General features: G+C 31.1%; 1 protein-coding gene across 1 annotated transcript; it reads right to left on the bottom strand.

Annotated features, from left to right (window-relative positions):
- Positions 1-3,165: 3,165 nt before the first annotated feature.
- On the bottom strand, positions 3,166-7,102 carry LOC105763114 (uncharacterized). The gene is made up of 6 exons (XM_012581204.2): positions 6,626-7,102; positions 6,167-6,378; positions 4,904-5,183; positions 4,718-4,803; positions 4,541-4,632; positions 3,166-3,980 (listed from the first exon to the last, which is right to left on the bottom strand). The coding sequence occupies exons 1-6, from the start codon at positions 6,920-6,922 to the stop codon at positions 3,757-3,759; spliced, it is 1,191 nt and encodes a 396-aa protein (XP_012436658.1). The 5' UTR covers positions 6,923-7,102; the 3' UTR covers positions 3,166-3,756.
- Positions 7,103-21,241: the final 14,139 nt, after the last annotated feature.

The raw sequence follows: 21,241 nt of genomic DNA, 5'->3' as shown, positions 1-21,241 counted from the left end.
GACCTGATGTGAGAAAGACCAAAAAATCCCTCATGGACATGAAGGGGGTGGCAACCCTAATAGGAATACTAGGGTGTGTTGTCCACCCTAGTCCTATTCTAAGTAGGATGTTATTTTTCTATTTGAAATAACTCATTACAACTGAACAAGGGTTTTACCTTCTCTTCCTATAAATAGATAGCACCGATAGAGCTATTAAAATAACTTTGAGAGATTGTTATTCTGGCGAAAAATAGATAGAATTTATGATCAATTATTACATATATTTTTCCAAAATAACAATTCTATCAATTTCTATTAAGAAGAAAGTATTTTCGTTTTCACCCCAAAAGGAGAAAAACTTTTTGTAGTTCTGTGTTTCAATTCAATTGATTCGAGCCCACACTTGAAGTAGTTTGTGGTATGAGAATAGCGGAAAAGATCATTTGGTTGAAATCAGGGAACAAAGAACGTTCGTTAAGCCAAAAACACAAGTACATATACGATTAAGGTTTATTGCTATAAATATCACAAATTGGGTCGGTTTTCACAATTTTAATTTTTCACTTAGCAAGAAAACCATTTTAAAACCGGGATTTTTCCAAAAAACACTTGGTGTGCAAGCTAAAGAAGTCTATATATGGATTGAAACAAACCTCCCGACAGTGGTATTTAAAATTCCATGAAGTTATCTCTTCGTTTGGTTTTGTTGAGAATATCATGGATCAATGCATATACCAAAAGGTTTGCAACAAATGACAGGTGTATGCTCCATGAGGTGAAACAATTTCTTTCTAAAAAATTGATATACTGTTGGAACAAATAACTTGGTTTGCAGTTGAAAAACAATTTCGTTCTAATATCTCTTAGAACAGAGGTTGGAACAAAATCAAATAGAATAGATTAAAGACAAAATAAAACAAAAGGCAAAAGTAAAGATAAAATTAACACATGATATTTGTTAACACAGTTCAGATTCACCAATCCTATTATGCTGAGCCTCACTCAATGAATGATTTTATTCCACAATTCGTCAGGATCAACTATTGGACTCTTACACCAACAACTATTTGTAGCCCTAATATTGAACCCAAATTGTTACAAATCACTCTCTAAAAAAACCTCACTTACAATCAAATAATTCTCTCCAATAAAACTTAACAAGAGTGTCAAAAATACTAAGTTACAATAACAAAACAATTACTGAACAAGACACTCAAAAATTACTCACAAGTATTGTTGTCTATTTATAGGCCTCTTTAAGTGGTTATCCAACAGTATTTTGGTAGACTTGAAACACTAATTTAAAATATGAAAACATCTTTTTAATTATCTATAATAATTATCTCATAAATACTTCATAACTAAACTCCCAAAAGCTTCAAAGATTTCAAAATATAAAAGGATAAGGATGAGTATACACTCAAGTTCAAACTCCTCTCATTCCTCTTCAAGGTTGTCTCAAAGTTCTAACAATAATTATAATTATAATTATTTTTATATTATATTATTGATTTTATAGATTTAAAGCATGAGAAAATAGATAATATGAAATACTAATTCTTAATTGATTGGTTTTCTTTATATTAATTTCTCAAATAGATATGGTTCATACTATTTATCAAGTCGGATTGATGTTGAATCGAACTAATTTGATTAGATACAATTAGTATTTATAAAATAATATTATTAATTTAATTATAAAATATATTTATTTTCTTTGAGTGTTGACATAGAAATTTAGAATGAATGAATAAATAAATTTATACATTTTAGATTAGAGTACCCATATATTGATATTATCTTTATTTATATATATATATATATATATATATAATGTTAATCACATATTTAATTTTACTCTATAATGTTGTATAATATATATATACAAGCACGAGTTGAAATAAATTTTGAACTAGCAAGAATACCCTTGATTTCCATCATATTACTTAATTGCATTTCAAAATAAAAAGTTGAAGTAAAATAGAAGTTGTGATAATTATACATTTAAAAATAATTATTAGTTAAAAACATGTTGTGCTAATTTTAAGTTAGAGTTATTACTTAAATAGAGCTCTAAGTATAAAATATACGGAAAAATTGGGCTAATTATAATTTAAATTGCAATAATTAGTTAAATAATTTTTATGTAAAAAGGTTGTGGTAATTTTATTGATGTATAATAAAGTTATTATTTGAATAGAATTCCTTGCATCTTAATTATGAGTTACTTAATATATTAAAGTTAATTAGACTAATCAGTTATTGTTTTGAATAATATTACTTTACAATAATTACATGAAGTGTATGTTGAATATGTTAAAATGTTTTAATTATGATTTGAAAATTTTATTATAATATTTGAATTGAAAAATTATTTTATTTTAATTGTTACAATTAAAATATAATATTTAAAATATTAAGTAAATATTAAACGCGTAAAATTGCATGCAATGCATGTGACATTAGAGGCTAGTTAATTATAAAAATATATTTTTAACATTATCAATTATTACCATATTTAAAATAAAATCATATTTTTATATGAAAATTATATTTTAAATTTAAAAAACTTGGATTTTATTATTTTTAATTTATACAATTAATAATATATCATGTTATTGTTTAAGTAATTAATTAATTCCACATTAATATAATATTACTTTTATTATTATTACATAATAATACTCATAAATTATTATTGTGACATTAATTTAATAATATAATTAACAATAAAACTACTCATTAGTTCAAAAATTTGTCCAAAGTCGTACTTATATTATTATAAATTATATATATTGCTAATTTGTTTTTCAGATTAACAATAAAAGACAACTATTATGATAGTATTTTTATTAATAAGATTAATAAAATAATTTAAAAGTCATATACAGTTTTTAATTTAATAACCCTAATAATCATCTTGTGTATCTCATCTACTACAATTGTTTTTAATCTCACCAACCTTCCAAAAGAAACCAGTCCTGAATTCCTTCCTGCCTCTGATCACTCAATATTTGAATAATAAAACGACCCTGGCAATGGTAAAGATTGACCAGCAGCAGCATAGTCTCAACTTTCTTTTAAAACCATCACCTCAATCGCCTTACACCACACATTTGCATTGCCGTTCATAGTGAAACAAAACCTAATACAATTGAAATTATTCAAAGCATAGAACCCCAATTAACAACTCATCTTCCTTAGTATTCATTCTCTTAAAACACCCTTTCTCAGAGATTATAAATTACTAGTCAAAATTAGCATTACAAACACACGAGGGATGGATAGCTCAAACAACCAACATACCAAAATCCCCTTTTAATGTCGTCAAGTAAAACAATTTGATCATCAGGACACCGGAGAAAAAGGAGCCCTGCTTTTCTTAACTCATCCATAGTTTCAAATAAAAACAATGAAAACAAAACTAAGGACAGATGAAACTAACATATCCACAGAGCAAGGCCAAACCACCTTCACACTCGGCTCATGCTCAGCTCTCCATCAGCTTCTATTGTAGAAGCTTTCTCCATTCACTTCCTCTAAAGCCTTATTGCAAACCCTTTGCTCCACTTTCATCCTCAAGTATTCTGAGCCATACATTTTTCCCCAGTTCTTTTACAAATGATTACAAATGACAATAACCCCGGATTGCACTTTTGAATTTGACCTCCAAACAGAGGTATTATAATTTGTAGGTGATGTTTGATAGAGTAATGATTGCACTTCCCCTCTGGTATTTATAGGCGTACTACCATTACAGGGAAATCTTGAGTATCACCTGCGGCAGAAAAATGTGAAATCGGGATGATTGACCTCAAGAAGTCTCAACCAACTGTCAGCAGCCTGAAAGAGGTGGTTTGCCAAGTGACAACCACTTGTTCCGTTGGGTGTCCACAACGAAGCCTTGAACTTGTACCAAGCAAGACCAAAAACAGGCAACAAAATCTTTGGAAGACCATCCATGTCATTGGAACATGTCATAGCCGGTGCCTGTCCACCTGAAATATGACGAGTTACATAAAAAGAAACCATATAAAGATTTCTTTGTCAATACATGGATGCTACAGAAACTTACTCATGCACAAACCATTTCTGATTAATGGTAAGTCTATAAAACAGCAGCTTATGCAATCAGTATTTTAGTAAATATTCAGTGGCAAAATATTTGCTATAAAGACATCTCTATCTACAAAGTGATAAGAAATGAACGAAAATTACAACTGAGTTCAAACAAAGCAAAATTTTCATTAAGCAGTTAACTTTTGAGGAAATGTGAAGAAGAGGGGAAAAAAGGCTCTTAAAACGCTTAGAACTACTATCAAATTTTACAAGTAGTTAGGCACATTATGAGCAACTCTCGACACCATATGAAACAGCAGTTCACAAAGCTTGTTAGAGATGAAATAGATTAACAATTACAAGTAAAAGCCAGAAAAGATCACTCAACAAGAAAGCCTAGCATCGTTTTCCTTTATTAGAAAAACAAAAAAAAAACATCATTTTCCGACTTCACGCACATTGGGAAAAAAGTATTCTAAACAGAGATTTTTAATATTACCTCCTATCGGTGTATGAAGATAATGATAAGTCAGAAAGCAAGCATCTAGATCTTTTAATGTAGGCCCAGTAGGTATTCTGTAAATTGGATACCTACAAAATTTTCAAAACAAAAAATGTCAAATATGCAAAAACAAGTTTCAAAATAAATGTGGTGTCAAAATAATAATAATAATACCATGCCACAGAAATCCAGCTGGAAGACAACAAATCACAGCTTCTGAGTGTCTTCAGCTCAGGGAATTGGAAGGCCAGATCTGCAATCTGCTACCAGAGATTAAGTTTAGGAGCTGGCCAAAAGTGAGAAGCATTGATCCAGATATCAAAAAGCATCCTGCTGTAGAAGAGAGAAATGCACACTAACCTTGTTGGCTAAGGGTTCCCGGCTATAAGGAGTGTCTTGTTCAAAATACTCAAAAATTAAACAACTCCGAGAGTTAACAGATTCACCCTCATCACTAGAGAAGTCTTCTTGAAGCATCTGCTGGTCTCCCATGAACAATCTCTCCATCCTAAGAGACATCTCACTTGCCATGTGATTTCTTTTTTCTCTCAAAACATTTGGTCCTCTTTCAGGTTCACAATCACTACTACCATCACTGCTTGAGTCCCTAAAGTCACTATCACTATCCTCTCCTGGTTGCCTATCATAAAGTGAATCAATAATTATAGAACATAACATGAAATATATTGTAACATTTTAAATTTGATGCAAGAATCGAACAAGAACAACTGCTAACAAACAACTAAGCCAGAAAAAAGAAATAGGTTGGTTCTGTGTGTGGGGAGGCAGGGTAGGGGTAAATTGACAGCAAACTCATTTGCTTGGACCCCAAATGAGACGAGAGGGAAATAAAGAAAAAAATAGGTGTCGTGAGCTGGGTACCAAGTATACCATTTCAACTCTCTATGCAACATTTTTATTGATAATTTCTGAACAGAAAACAAATCATTATGTTGATATTCCCACAAACAATACTGGAGTGTGTAAGTTTTATTTAAGATACAGTAACAGATTTGCTTCAAAATTGTCACCATAGAACAGATACTCACATTGCACATGGCCTTTTTGCATTAAATAGGAACTGGGACACAACAAAAAGGATTTTGCAACAGAAAGGAAGAGATAGGACTCAAAGCGAAGAACTTATTTTTACTCATCATGACATATTCGCATCATCCTTAAAGAAGGAAAAGAAGGTTGAAGCCAAAAGAACAACTAAATCCAGGTAATGCAGCAGAGGAAACCTGAGATAATGTGAGTGTAAGAACCAAAATTTCAGAGTTATGGGTTGCAGTTAATTACATTCCAAGAAGAGCATCATGCTTTAACTGAATAGATTGGAAAAGTGTTATTTCTGTTCAAAGCAAGCAATAAGCCCTCAACATGGAATACAGAAATCATTCAACCATAAAGAGCCAATGAAAAATCAAGGGACTTAATCAAAATCCACATTAAGAATAATGTCCTAAACTAAATTAATAATAAGATATCCCATAGTCTTAACCAAAAAGAATGAAAATCATAAAATAAACAAATTAAATAGAACTAAATAGACATACTAATATCCCACAAGTTTAAAAGTGTACTCAGAATAAACTTCAATGGTAGCAATGCATAATTTACCTTGACTTGGAAGACATTTTCCTGGAATCGGAGTATATTTGAATACCGGATAAATAAGGTACATAGTACTGAACAACAGAATCACAGTCATTCAAAATTAGTGGGACACCTACTCCATATGCACTCCACTCTTTGAACGACTCCCATAAATCACCTAACACGAAATATGGCTCAAACTCAATGTTACACGTCCGCCACCCTCTCATCGTCGTCTGCCACACACCATTTTCAAAAATCAGTCACAGTTTTACAGAGAGAAACTCTTTTATCTCCTAAAAGTTACACCAAAATTTTATTATTCACACGTTTTCAAGGTCATTCTCTAGTTTCACTACTTGATAAACAGCGTCAACATAAAAAATTCCTGTTTTTACTTCAAAAAGAAAAGAAAATGTATAAGGAAAACTAATTTGAACAAAAGAAATACAAAAATAGTATCATATTTGAGATAGAATAAACCTTAGAGAGATAGAGGGCAGGGACGGAAGGCATGACCGATTCCAAAAACCTTTCCATATTACTCAAAGGAGAAACAATGGGTTCGGTAGCGGGGATGGGAACCGCTTTGGGATGGTCAGTTGAAGCAATCCCTTTGTCAGACTTGGATTTATCCTTTGATAGACTCGGTGAAACATCGGCTTGATCCCTCCACAGTTGATCGTTTTGCTGATTCTGGTTCTCTCTTCTCGCCTTGGGTGGATTGTAAAACCGATCTTCTCCACGACCTCTCCTGAATTCCAATCCTGCCCCCAACATAACTAAAATAAAAGCAAAAGGAAAAGTTCCTTTCGATAATTTGAAGTGTAACTGATTCTCTTTGCGGATCAAAGAAAAAGGATTGCAGACCAGTTAAACGGGATCTAATTGGGAAGATGAAGGACAAAATGGTCTATGTAATTATGGAAAAAAACACAAAAGGTAATGGAATGTTGCAAGGAAGAGATGTGCTTAAAACAGGCACCGAATAATGCGATAATTACAAATCAGAGTAGTGTATCCATAATTTTCATTCTTTTGGTCACATCACAATTTGGTTTTGGGTTCTCCCATTTTCACAAGTATGAAATCATAAAAATTATGAAATTCGCCCATGCTTTTTTGGAGAAGATTTTTATTACCTTTCAATGAAATTATGGAATTATCATCCCCTCACTAATATTCTTTGTTTGGCACATCAATCATTAAGGTTTAAACTCTATTGATATAATCCCTTCGTAAGTTACCAAAAAAACATTAGAGATAATAATTTTAGGGAAAATATTTGGTATATAGTCAATGGAGGCTTTAGACTCCAAAAGCAGGGTTAATAGGTTAACCAGTTTTTTATAAAAAAGACACATGTTAATTTTTTAAAGCGTACAATATTAGTGTACCAAATACTCACCCATAATTTTAACCTTTTTTATTGTAAGGTACCAAAAATACATTAGACTTAATTGTTTTAACCTTTTATAACGTATATGTTTGGCTTTTATATGAATATTGTAGAGAAAATTTTAACTCCTAAAATACGGAAAATTTGAGATTATTTATCAAAATATGTGTTTTTAGTAAGGGTACCTCAATACTCACAAGTGTTGAGGTCCCTTAGCTTTTCACTAACTTTAACACCTTTTTAAATTTCACATATTTTTCCTTTAATCTCTTCTAATCCCAACAACCATAATGACTGTTTGTTTTTAAATTTAAAGGAACCTCAACAATCATGGTCTTTACAATCCTAGGGCATTTGGTTATACCCTAAGAAGGCATCCACAAAGCTTAGATATTTGTGCCCCATGAATGCATTCGCAAGCCAATCAATAGTTGGTAAGGGAAAACTATCCTTAAGGCAAGGTTAATTGAGATCTGTGAAGTCGCACACATCTATTTGGCATTTGGATTTTTGGCCATGATAATGTGAAACAACCATTCTGGATATATGACTTCCTTAATAAAATAGTTGCAAGTAACTTCTAAATCACTTCCTTTATCGCAACTATTCTATCTTAGAGCGAAATTCCTTCTCTTTCAACACACAACTTTGGCATTAGAATCCACCTTCAGGGAATGCTCCATCTGTTGGATCGCCGATACGCCCCGTGGCGCAGCGGAAAAATTATTTTGGCGATCATCAACCATAGATCTATGTACGAGGAACGAGTTGGATTGAAATAGGGTTGAAGATATACCTTTTTGAAACTGAAAAGTGACGAATAACGTTGTTGATTGGATCCCTTTGAACAATGTCAATCCAAGCAGCAACAAAAGTGTTTTAGCCTCTATGTAGTCCACCCGGTCAAAGAACGAACATCAAAAGAAATTTTCTTTAAACTATTTTAGAGAGAGTAAAAACAGCTACTAGACCTTATACTCAATTCTACTATAAAAGCCCTAACACACATTCAAAATCATATTTCCTTTCATTTAATATCACATATTAAAAACACAATTATCCTTTTAGAGAAACATATAGAAAGTTATTAAAACATTATATCTTTTCCAAAAGAATATTAACTTCCATGTTTTAATATTTGATCAAAATTATTATAATTATTTCTTTTAATAATTTCAATAAACTATATTCGTGTAATATTAAACTTTTATATGAATCAAATTCATATATTAATTTTAATTGTGCTTTCTATTCGTGTACAAGTTTGTACACATAATTCATTCAATATTTAACTATCAAATTAAATTAATTCAATAATTAATTTAAATTATGTGACCGCTAAATATAATACCAATTGTATTTGGATAATGTCCACTTCAACAATAGGGTGTGACCCTATAGGCTCTTGTAACGTTAGTAGTAATATTAGAACATTTCTGATGTTACAAACAATGAGTAGCATCTAGCAATGCATCATTGCTATCTAAGTTACAAGAAGTCATGAATCAACATAACATTTACATGAGAAATTTTTATGCATTATATCATTTTATCATTTATATCTAGATTGGACACAAGTTATGGAACAATCACACTTGCATAGTCTAATCTTATATTTCTTGATATTTTGAGTAAACTACAATAAACAAATAATTGTGATATCTCATATCAACTTATTTGAGCATGACCATACATTTTTAGTCTCACTTCATTAAGTGGTTTAAAATATTGCTTTCCATTATGTAGGAGGGACAAATTCTATCTTAATCAATCATATCCCACTAAATAGATTGTGGCATATCCAATATCAGTCTTTATAGTACAACTTGTTACGGTAGACTTTGACTGTATCAAAATATACGACTTACGATGTTGGGACTATGATGATATCAAGTTTGAGAATCGTATACATAGTTATCACTAGGAGTAATGTTGTGACTATTACATAATAATCTAATAAACATACTCATAGCAGGTCAGTCCAGTATGTAGTTCTCCAACACATACTCATGTTTTAATTTTGACATCCCTTTTGTTAATGACAACACTTTGTCATCAATCAACCACACATTAGTCTCGATGCATTATTATTGTCCAAGCCCACAATAATACTTGACTAAGGACCTTTTAAGAATAATCATATTATTCTCAAGACTTTATTATTAATTAGTTTATTTACACACACAGAAAAAAAAATTCAAATAACAATGGCAATGCCTCATATTAACAAACGAGGTAAAACGAGTATGTGATTACAATCATCTCATGGTTGGTCTTTGGGCATACTCTAACACCATCTTCCTCAGGCCCTCTTTCGACATATCCATGGAAAATAATGTAAAGATATCTATATGTCTTCTCAACATTTCTTTGAAATAACATTTTATTGCTTCAAGATTATGGAGAAGATCTAAGTTATTCTCTTTACCTTGCCAGGTTGCAAGCATAAGATTTTTATTTCCCCAAATAGCTTAGTATTAAATTGGTTTTTATTTTCCATCTGGCATCTAAGCTCTCCAAACCCAATAACGCTTTTTTAATTGTGTGTACCTGCCACCTTACGTGTCTCTTTGGGCGTCAGGTATAAGGTATTTCCTTATTCACTTCCACTATCGTTGGGGTCATGTTATTTACAATGACACCATGTGGTATTTCCTTGCCATACATTGTTTTGCTTTCATCGTCCTAATTCCTCTTAAGGTGGAAAATTTTGCCTTCATGTAGAAAGATGCCAGAGTCACCTTAAGTTTCTTCATTGAAAGGAACTTGAAAATGAAATGGTATGTTAAAGGTTGATCGGCCACCAGGAATTTCTTCATTCTCATGACAGTGTGTTCTCCCTCTCCCGAAAGTGACTGGGAATGTTATGGACTATTCTACCTTAATGGGTTGGTTGGTGAACCCATATATGGGCCTAGCCTTTTTCAATTATGTTTCTTCAAATCCCATTTGCTTAAGGCATCCTAGTGTAACAATTCTATTGTGATACCACTGTTTATTAGGATCCTTTTTACTTTATGGTTGGCACTAGTGGTTATTGTCACCAAAGGGTCATCACCATTATCATCAACCATCATCCTCTCATTGCTCTCATTAAAGCTTACTCTCCATCCATGTTCATCCTTGGGTCTCTTGAGGGTAGAATTTATAGCCATGATACTTTGACCTTTCTCATCTTTCCAAGTTTTCACTTAACATCCAAAATTAAATAACTAGTTAGGAGAGATGAAAATCACTATTTCTACCTTGATGAATCATCCTCTCTCTAACTTCAACTTTCTCTCTCAAGAACCAAGAAACTCTAGGCTAAAATTTGAGAGATTGATGGTGGAAATGAGCTTAGGGGGTTGTTTTCTAAGTGATTATAGCAAAATCTCAAAGTGGGTGATGAGATTTTTTAGAAGAATTGCAGGAAAAAGCAAGTAAGAAAGAAAGAAAAAGGAGATAGCACACATGATAATGGTGTGGTTGACTACTGCAAGATGGTTGGGGGTGTTTTCATCCCTTTTTAACCAATTTAAAACACTAAAATAACTATTTATTGAGTCTTAGCTTGATTGACATTGACATTGTTGCTAATGCAGGAGAACATGGGTTTGAATGTGTTGAAGTGCATTATCCTCCTATTTAAGGGTCGGGAGGGGCTACGGGTAGTTCTAGGCATTATATCAAAAAGAGCAAATATGATAAGAACATATAATGAGATTAATGTTAAAAAAACACTAAAATAACCTAAGGCCAAAGTTTGTCAAACCCAATTTAAATTTGTACTCCACATTTTATCACACTAAGATGATCATGTCCAAAAGTCCATATTAATTCCATAAATAAAATAGCATATTTCCATATTAATTATCTAAATACCCTTCTATGAAAAATTTACCATTTTACCTCTTTTTTCTCTTTGTACAATTTCTTCACAACAATAATAAATTATCCAATCCAAATATAAACTTTAATATAATTCCATGAATGGTGAAATTACATTTTACCCATTTCTTGGCAAAAATGGGAAATTTATACGTTAGACCCTAAACTTTCAAATCTTTTACAAGTCGGTTCCAAGAGTGATTTTCACCACACCAATACATATTCTAAATTATTCATATGTCAATTAATCAAAATAACTCTTGTTTCTCATTTTGGTCAAATTACATTTTAGTTCTCAAGCTTCTTAAAATTTGTGATTTGGTCATTTTTTGTCACATTCTCACTTTTAAAATTCCTTTCATTAATTCTCATATCCAAAAATCAAGTTTATTTCCATAAGAAATTCTTTATTTGATAAAATTTCAAATTTCTCATAAATTCATTGTATTCGTTACTAGAATAGTGTCATGTGTTTAACTAGAGCTTTTAAGGTGATACAACGCGTTAATGAAGTGCTTATTAATGTTTGTGAAAAATCATTTAATTTAAATAATTCAATTGTTAGTGTTGAAATTTTGGTCAATTATATTGCAAGTTGCAACTAAAGATTTAACTAGAACAAGAAAGTAAAGACAATGAACACGAGAATTAGTTAGGCAATTCGAAACCCTTTCCTATGTCTATTGGGTCTTGCCCAAAGAGTAATTCACTATGAATCAATAGTGCAATATGTGATTTAACCTCAAACCATTTACCATGTTACAATCTCACTTCTATTTATTCATATAGACTCACTCTCCTACTAAGTTTTTCCCTTTGACTTAGTTACAAATTGATAAAAAACAATTCGTTCACAATTAATAAACCCTATAATAATTTCCTCTAATGAACAAATCAATATTCTCTCTAATATCAAGTAATATTAGACTTGTGAATCTCATGATCAAATAATGTCATTGAAATTGCACCCAATTAAGTACTTGATAAAGCGTGAAATAAAAAGAGATCATTTTCATTTTAACTTATTCAAATCTAATATCACCTTAAACAAGGTAAATAAATCATACTACGGCAGGACTCCTTGAAAAGATCCCAACTTAACTAAAATTCATAAACTACAATTTAGTTTTTTTTTTAACATTAATCTCATTATTGGTTTTAATCATATTTGATCTTTTTAATACAATGCCTAGAATTACCCATAGCCCATCCCTAAATCTTAAATAGGAGGATAATACGCTTCAGCGCACTCAAACCCACGTCTTCCTATACTGGCAACAATCGAGCTAAGACTCAGTCGACAGCCACAATCTAATTAATTGTTGCTTAATATCTTAAAAAATGTGATCAAACAATCAAGATGTTTATATCAAAATATACCAACAAATAAGTTAAGTTGCACAATATGCAATTGCAAAGTGAGTTACAATTGATAGTAGTAATATAAATTAAGTTAAAACCTAACCCAAACATATAATTTTAATCAAATTAAATATGGTTAAATATTCTTAATAGAAAATCAACGAATATAATAGGGTTCTGTTAGTTTAATTCAAGTTATTAAAATCGGAAAATGAGAACAGCGTGAACATGAAAGGAAGGGGAAAAAAATGGAATTTACATTCGGTGCTCCTAAGGGTAGTATAGTGAAAAGATGATTTCACTTCAGAAATATTACATTTTACTTTTTTAACATTTTCTTCTTAATAATTATTTATAATTAGGGTAGCACGAAATATTTTTAGTCCATCTGACCAATTTGAAATTCCTCCTCTTCATACCCCATGAAACGGATGGGCTGTAGACTCGGAGAAGAAAACAATAAACAAATCATTTTCTTTATTTTTCTTGTTTCTATTGTTGCTGTGATTTTTCAAAGTTAAAAAAGAAATTTTAAATGAAAGGTTATTTCGAGACATATTTTTGGGTAAAACGAGACAGATTAAGCGATTATAATAATTGATTTATAAATTAAAACGGTCTAGATCGAGATGTAATCTCTTTTTTTTTAAAAATTATATGAAATGAAATTAAAGATCGGTGTAGTGTTAAAATATATTATCTTTTTAAAAAGATGTAAAATTCAAATTTTAAAATTAATATTGTTGAGAAAAATAATTATTATTTTTAAATATAAACTATAAAATTAACATTAAAAATAAGAAAATAATAATAATAAATTAGAATTTATTTTTGTTATTTTGAAAAGACATCAACGTTAAAGAAAAGAGATTGAGATGAATATTTTTGGGAAAAGGACGAAAAGTTGAGATGAGTGGCATTGCATTGGTGGGAAGCTAAAGATTAACACGTGTGCAAATGAAGATGGTTGAACACGTGTACGGTTGAATTTTAGTGTTGGGAGGAGCTGTCTTTTTCTTATCCCATTCGATTGACTCAGAAATTTGGAATAAGAGCTAAGGTAGAAGTAAAAGTTCATTGGTTGAAAATCTGATTAGTTTGGATGATGACAAATCAAGTTTGTTTGCTAGTTTGGCTAATAACAAATGCCCTCAAATGTGTGAGAGATATTGATAGAAAGTATGAATCACCAATTCAAGTAAAATAAAAATGAATAATATAAATTATTTTTATTTGTCAATTAAAACAAATTAATTATTTCTAAAATATATTAAAAATAAAAAAAAATATTTTATATGAATAACGATTTACAATATAGAGCAGCGGAAAATATCGAACATAAATACCTTCAGTCATTACCTGAACCAAATGCCAAAATTCAAAAGTTATAACACTATTGTTAAGCACATTGAACCATCGGTGAGGTCGTCGAATTTAGCCGTACGAAAACTGAAAACTGTCAAAATCTTTTAAGCACTTGAAAACATCACAAGATGGATTTTTTTTTTGTTTTCTATTTTTCGATGCTTAAGAACCTTATGCTAGTTGGTATTTATAGTGGTTGTTCCCCATAAAAAATCATCAACTACATATCCCACTATCTTACATACAAAGATGTGGAAGTTGAAGGCATCAAAAGTGGGAATAAGCAACAAACGTGGGGGTTATACTCACGAACCAATAATGGTTCCAACATTCTCTCACTTGGTTCGTATTGCCTATGAATACTTAAAGTTGAAACATAATGCATGAATCATAACAATATTTTCTCTTAGAATTTGAGCAGTATCTTCCATGTATCACAATATATCATGTCTCGACCCTTTAGCCTAAATTTTTTTAATGAATAAACTTAATGTTTATTCCAAGTCTAAACTTTAGTGATATTTCTCGAAATAATCAAATTAATGTGTGCACAAAATTTGAGAAACATCAAATTTAACATCGTTTCTGTATAATCGTTCTTATAATGAAAATTTACAAGGTGGGAACAAGTCCCATAATGACAACATGATCATTAAATTTGTGTGGTAACATGCCTTTAGTCAAAGGATCACCTAAAATCTGATTGGTGTTAATATGCTCAATGACCACTTTCTTTTCTTTAATACGTTCTCTTATGGCTAGATACTTAATGTTGATATGTTTACTTTGACTTTCACTTTTGTTGTTCTTAGCCATAAAGACAACAGCTAAATTGTCACAATATATCATAAACAGCCTAGAAATCAAATCCACAAGTCTAAGCCTAGAAATGAAACTCTTCAACCCTACTCCATGTGAGGTAGCCTCAAAACATGAAACGAACTCAACCTCCATAGTGGAAGTAGCAGTTAAGGTATGCTTGACGCTCCTCCAAGATATAGCTCCGCCAGCAAACATAAATATGTAACCTGATGTTGATTTACGTGAATCAACACAGCCGAAAAAGTCTGAATTGGAGTATTCAATCACCTCCAAATTGTCTGATCGTTTGTACGTAAGCATGTAGTCCTTTGTCCCTTTAAGATATTTTAAAATTTTCTTTACAGCTCTCCAGTGGTCAATACCTGGATTACTCTGATATCTTTCCAACATTGCAATTGCAAATGCAATGTCAGGTCTTGCGTAGACTTGAGTACATCAGGCTTCTAACAACAAAAGCATATGGAATGTTTTTCCATTTGCTCCCTCTCAAATTCATTCTTCAGGAATTGGTTCAAATTGAACTTATCACCCTTCACAATAGGAGCAACACTTGGTGAACAATCTTTTTTCCAAAATCTTTTTAAAACTTTGATATAGGTTTCTTGAGATAGACCTAAGATATCATGATGTCTATCACGATGAATCTTAATGTCAATGAAATAAGACGCATCACCTAGACACACGTGAAGGTGATCCTATAGTCGGTTTACAACTATAGAATCTATTGATGAGATCAAGGAGCAATTAGCTTCACTTATTATTTTGTTCAAAATTTTTTTTAAGGGAATGAATTCAGATGCTAAAAAGAGAAAAAAACTGTATCAAGAAGATCCATGTGATTGATGATACTTTTGAGCCCAAGAAAAGGTTAGTTTAATGCTACGAATGCAAGAGTTTTGGTCACATTCAATTTGAATGTGTTAACACCATAAAAAAGAAGTAAACGTCACTTGCTAGGAGTGTAACACCCCTAACCCGTATCTGACGCTGGAACAGGGTTACGGAGCATTACTGGACTTATAACTCAATCAATCAAATATTTCATGTACATTTCTCATTCAATTCAAAAACCATTCATAAATATTCATATGGTCCCAAATATGAGCCCTCGAGGCCCAAAATATACATTAAAAGTGGTTCGGGACTAAACCGAGTACTCAAGAAATTTTTAGAAAAACTTTGAAATTTTTCAATGTGCAAGGAACACACGCCCGTATGGCCAGGCCGTATGGGCATTTGAAATGGGAATACACGACCGTGTCCCAGCCCGTGTCTGAACCCATGTAACTCACTGACTTGGGTCACACGGCCAACCCACATGCCTGTGTGCCAGGCCGTGTACCCTTCGAAATGGCCTTACAAGCCCGTGTGCAAGCTATGTGCTAGGCCGTGCGAAAACTGGAGGGTATATTGAATTGTGCCACATGGCCAAGCCACACGCCCGTGTGCTAGGCCGTGTGAAGCTACTGACTTGATTTCTATAGAATTATCAGGGGACACACGACCGTGTCACCTGGCCGTGTGTCATACACGGTTGAGACACACGCTCGTGTCTTTGCCCGTGTAGACAAAAATAGGTTATTTTCCAAGCCACATTTCTCACCCAAATAAGTACCAACCTTGACACCACAATGTGCATACAACCTTGGCATAAATAGGCATTCAAAACCAACCAATATCAAGTTTATAACATGTGATATCCATACATACAACATGATATTTATAAGCACATCAATTGACCACTTTAAAACATGTCAAATATACTTCCAAAATATACCTAAATGGTCAAACTTATATATGAGACATTGTGCCTAACTTAGCATGCATACCATATTTCAACTTCAAGCATTTGGTATCCCAAATACCAATTCACAAACAAGACATTCACATAGAAATTATACCCCACATATCATAAGGTCATTTACACCTATTTACATATAAAAACATATACCATTTTCAAGCCAACTCAAAATGGCTAAATACACAACAAAACATATAGGCTATAATTAGCCAAAATAATCTATACATGCCATTTAACCAAAATATATACGTCCAAAGTTCCAAAATAAGTGTTTGACAGTGTGATGTGGTCTCCGACAACTTCCAATTTGAACGAGCTTCCGAATCACTATAAAACACGAGAAAACAAATAGAGTAAGCAATTAAGCTTAGTAAGTTCGTGTAATATAGAGTTAAACTTACCATTTAATCACAAATTTAGGTAAGTAACTCAAAGCATAACATAATTCAATTTGGCCAAGGCCTATCACACAACCATTAACCAAGTTAGCCATGTATTCAAATAAAACCGAGAATCATGCATGAATTCAACAATTATTAAATTCCATGTACATGTACCATCTATACTGTGTATCCGTATATCATATATAAACCATTTCTATGTAAATACATGTACTAGTTTGTATTGAACTTGTGTAATCTCGTAATAACACTATGCCCGTTGAACCACTGAAAATATTGTTAGATACGCGGGTAGTACACACGAGGTGTACTGAACTGTAATCTGTCAATTCTTGTACATGTATGCTCATACGAGCGATAAACGGTAAGCTCCTCCGAGCTGAATAACGGTAAGCTCATACGAGCTGTGAATCGGTAAGCTTTCACGAGCTGAAATTGGTAAGCTCATACGAGTTGTGGTGTGTCCGCAACACATGCAAGACCACAACCAAATCGGTAACTCTAATGACATGTCATTTGTATCTTACGAATTCCTAAGGTTCAAATGGGACTCGATATTCTTCGTACATCATCGGTTATGTGCTCGATAATTATACATAATAATTAAATTATTCACATACATATAATTCAATTAAAGCATATAAATACGCAATTTAATTACACAAGCTTACCTCGAACTCGTACGACAGAAATACGATCATTTAGTCCACAACTTTATCATTTCCCTGATTTAATTTCGAATGTTGCTTTTCTTGATCTATATAATCAAATTTAATTCATTTAATCTTTAATCTATTCAATTCAATCCAAAATTAATATTTTAGGAAAAATACTATTTTACCCTTATACTTTTAACTTCTTTACAATTTAGTCCCTAGGCTCATAAAAATGAAATTTATGCAATTTCTCCACACCTAAGCCTAGATGAATATCCTATGTGCTCATAGCAGCCCATACATTTTACAATTTCACATATTTAACACATACTTTTCATATTTCTCAATTTAATCCCTATTTGACAATTTTGTTAAAATTCACTTAACAAAAGTTGTTTAACTAACAACAAAGATTCATTTTCATCCATTAAACTTCAAAAACCCATTATGTTCATCAATGGAAAAACTCAAACTATTCAATAGTTTTGCAAATTAGCCCCCTAGTTACCTAGGTTAAGTTACAACGATCCCGAAAACATAAAAATCATTAAAAACGGGATTGGTTTTCACTTACATACAAGATATTTCTTAGCCAAAAGTTTCAAACTCTCCAAGCTCCCCTCTTTGCTGTAAAAATTGGTTCATGCATGAATGAAGAAGATGACTTTTTGTTTTATTTTATTTTTTATCATTAATTTACCTAATTACCATTTTACCCTTACCTAACTTTAAAAATTACTCAATTACCAAGCCATGCACATCCACTATCACCTTTAATGGTATAATTACCATATAAGGACCTCTACTTTAAAGTTCTATAGCTATTTAACACCTTTAGCTAATAGAGCACAACTTTCACACTTTACGCGATTTAGTCATTTTCATCAAATTGAACATGTAAACGTTAAAATTTTATAACGAAATTTTTATAATATAATTCGATCATGCTGTAGATATTAAAATAATATTAAAATATATTTTTTGACTTCAAATTTATGGTCCCGAAACTACTGTTCTGATTTAACTGAAAATGGGCCATTGTAGGGAGAAATACTAATGAGTTTCAAAGGGGGGAAGAATAGGGTGGTTAGGCTTTCTTTTTCTTTTCCTTTCAATAGAAAAACTAAGTCTCTAATCGATAAAACCTCCATTCTTTATCGTTATTCATCTTATTTTCAATTGGAACATTTTCAAATATTTATAGTGTCCCAATAACTATAAATGAAAGGGTTTAATGTCTTTTGGTTATTGATCAAGAGTTATATCACTTTATTTTTATAAAAGAATTATAACTATACAAGTAATATTACTTGAATAGTTATGAGATATTAATTGAATAATTATGTTTCTTTTAAAGAGTGATTATTCAAAAAAATATATCTATTGAAAGTTATGTAGCTATGAATAGACATAAAAAAATCCTATAAATAGGAGTGAGATTTCATTTGGAAAACATACCAAAAATTCTGAAAAGTTATTTTTATCGTTCCTCCATCTTTTACTATTATTAGATTGTTTTATAAAGAATTATGGCAAAAATTCCTTATAGAAATTGATTTTCTTGTTATACTTTACTCAATGCTCAGTAGACTATTTTTGTTAGTGCAAAACGCAAATAGTCGCCGGGCTTCATTGTATCCTTAAAGGTTCATTTGCTTGAAACTCATTTGCACACCGAGTATAGGTGGGGGGGTATAGGTGGGGGGGGGAATAAAACTTCAAAGATAGTGATTTGATACACCTTGTCCTATTGCTTTGCTTTTTTGTTCGAGTTGTTATTCATATTTCATTCGTGTGTTTAAGATTTTTCCTACCAAAGATCCGCACTAACACCTTCTTCTTCCTTTTCTTCACTGTTGTGTGAAACCAACTAGAAGTTCAAACAAAATTTTTAAGGTTTAAACTTTAAAACAAAAAAGGGATTACATTATACTAGGAAAATAGGTGGATATTATAAAGCTATGTGGCGTGTTTAGGTGGCTTAAAATAGTCCTGGTCAACTAAATAATGCGTCAAATTATCATTTTATTAGTGAGTTAATAGTAGCTAATGATGGAATGAAAATTTTTTTTAATTTTTCATACTTTAGTGAATAAAACATAAATTTAGTAATACTTGTGTAATTTATTTTTAAAAATTATTATTAAAAATTAAGATGTTATTTGATAAATTAAAATTAATTACTTAAAAATCAAATGTTGAATTTGAATTATAGAAATTGTTTAGTATAAAATTTAAATTATGAACAAATTTAATTTTACTTTTATATAAAAATTATATTTTACATTTATATATTTACATTTTAAACATTTATAAACAAACATTATATACATATGAAATACGTAATGATCAAGGCTTTAAGTAGATAGATTTTTCATATGCTTCACTTAATTAAATTAATTCAAATGAATCGAATGAACCTCAGTTAATTAATTGATTTTTATGAGATATTCTGTGTGCATTTGTTTTTATAATTTATAGCAAAGCATAATGTTTTTGTAGAGGCGGGGTAAGATCTACTGGAAGCTTTCCTTTTTTTATTTGTACCATACTATACCTATGACAACCTAGTGTCTTTCTGTTTTTTTCAACAGTGGCTACAGGGAATTAGCATCCGGTTCCTGTCTTTGGCATGAGTTGATTCTACTATGAATAAGATGTGAAAACAAAGTATTTAATTATTCATAATAGAATCAAAAATTAAAAGCAGCCAACAAAGTTACAGATGCTTACAATGAACAAAAACACAATTGACACGAACCAATTTATGAATAGAATTTAATTTATAAACAAGGTAAACTCAAATAATAAAATATAAGAAATTTTAACCTGTTATTGATCTTTTAATTTGAATGTTGTTGTGAAACAATCCGATTTTTAATGGTCTCGTAAAATTTAGTTTTAGATCGAATTAATTGAGTTGAATTAGTAAATAATTTAAAATATAAAGTTTTAATGTTAAAATTCATGCATGTTAATAGTAGTTAAGATCATAGTTATTTATGTTGAAATTTTGGTGAAAATTATTGAATTAGACTACAATTAAGCAATGATTATATAATTAAATATGTATAATTAAGGACCTTATTGTAAGAGATGAAAACTTGAGATTTGATAATAAATAATGGTTGTAGGAAGTTCTTGTACTATATTTATTAAGCCAATTTAAATCCGACTGGGTAAATTGTGAGAAATGAGTTTCAGGTATTAGGTGTTTAAGGACTAATTCAAATAAAATGCATTCTTGTATATAATATATTGAATTGTATTTGAAATTGTGTGAATAATGAATTTTCCATATTTTGATTTAATCTCGTAGCTAACGACAACATAAGACGATTCCGGGACAAAGGGAAATCCAAAGTCATAGACGAATAGATACTCTGGTTTGTGCTCTTATAACTCGAGTTCATTAAATAATTA

Source organism: Gossypium raimondii, chromosome 12 (genome assembly GCF_025698545.1).
Source record: "Gossypium raimondii isolate GPD5lz chromosome 12, ASM2569854v1, whole genome shotgun sequence".
NCBI classification, from domain to species: Eukaryota; Viridiplantae; Streptophyta; class Magnoliopsida; order Malvales; family Malvaceae; genus Gossypium; species Gossypium raimondii.
Note: the sequence above shows the minus strand (reverse complement) of the source record. Positions and strands in the feature narration are given on the sequence as shown.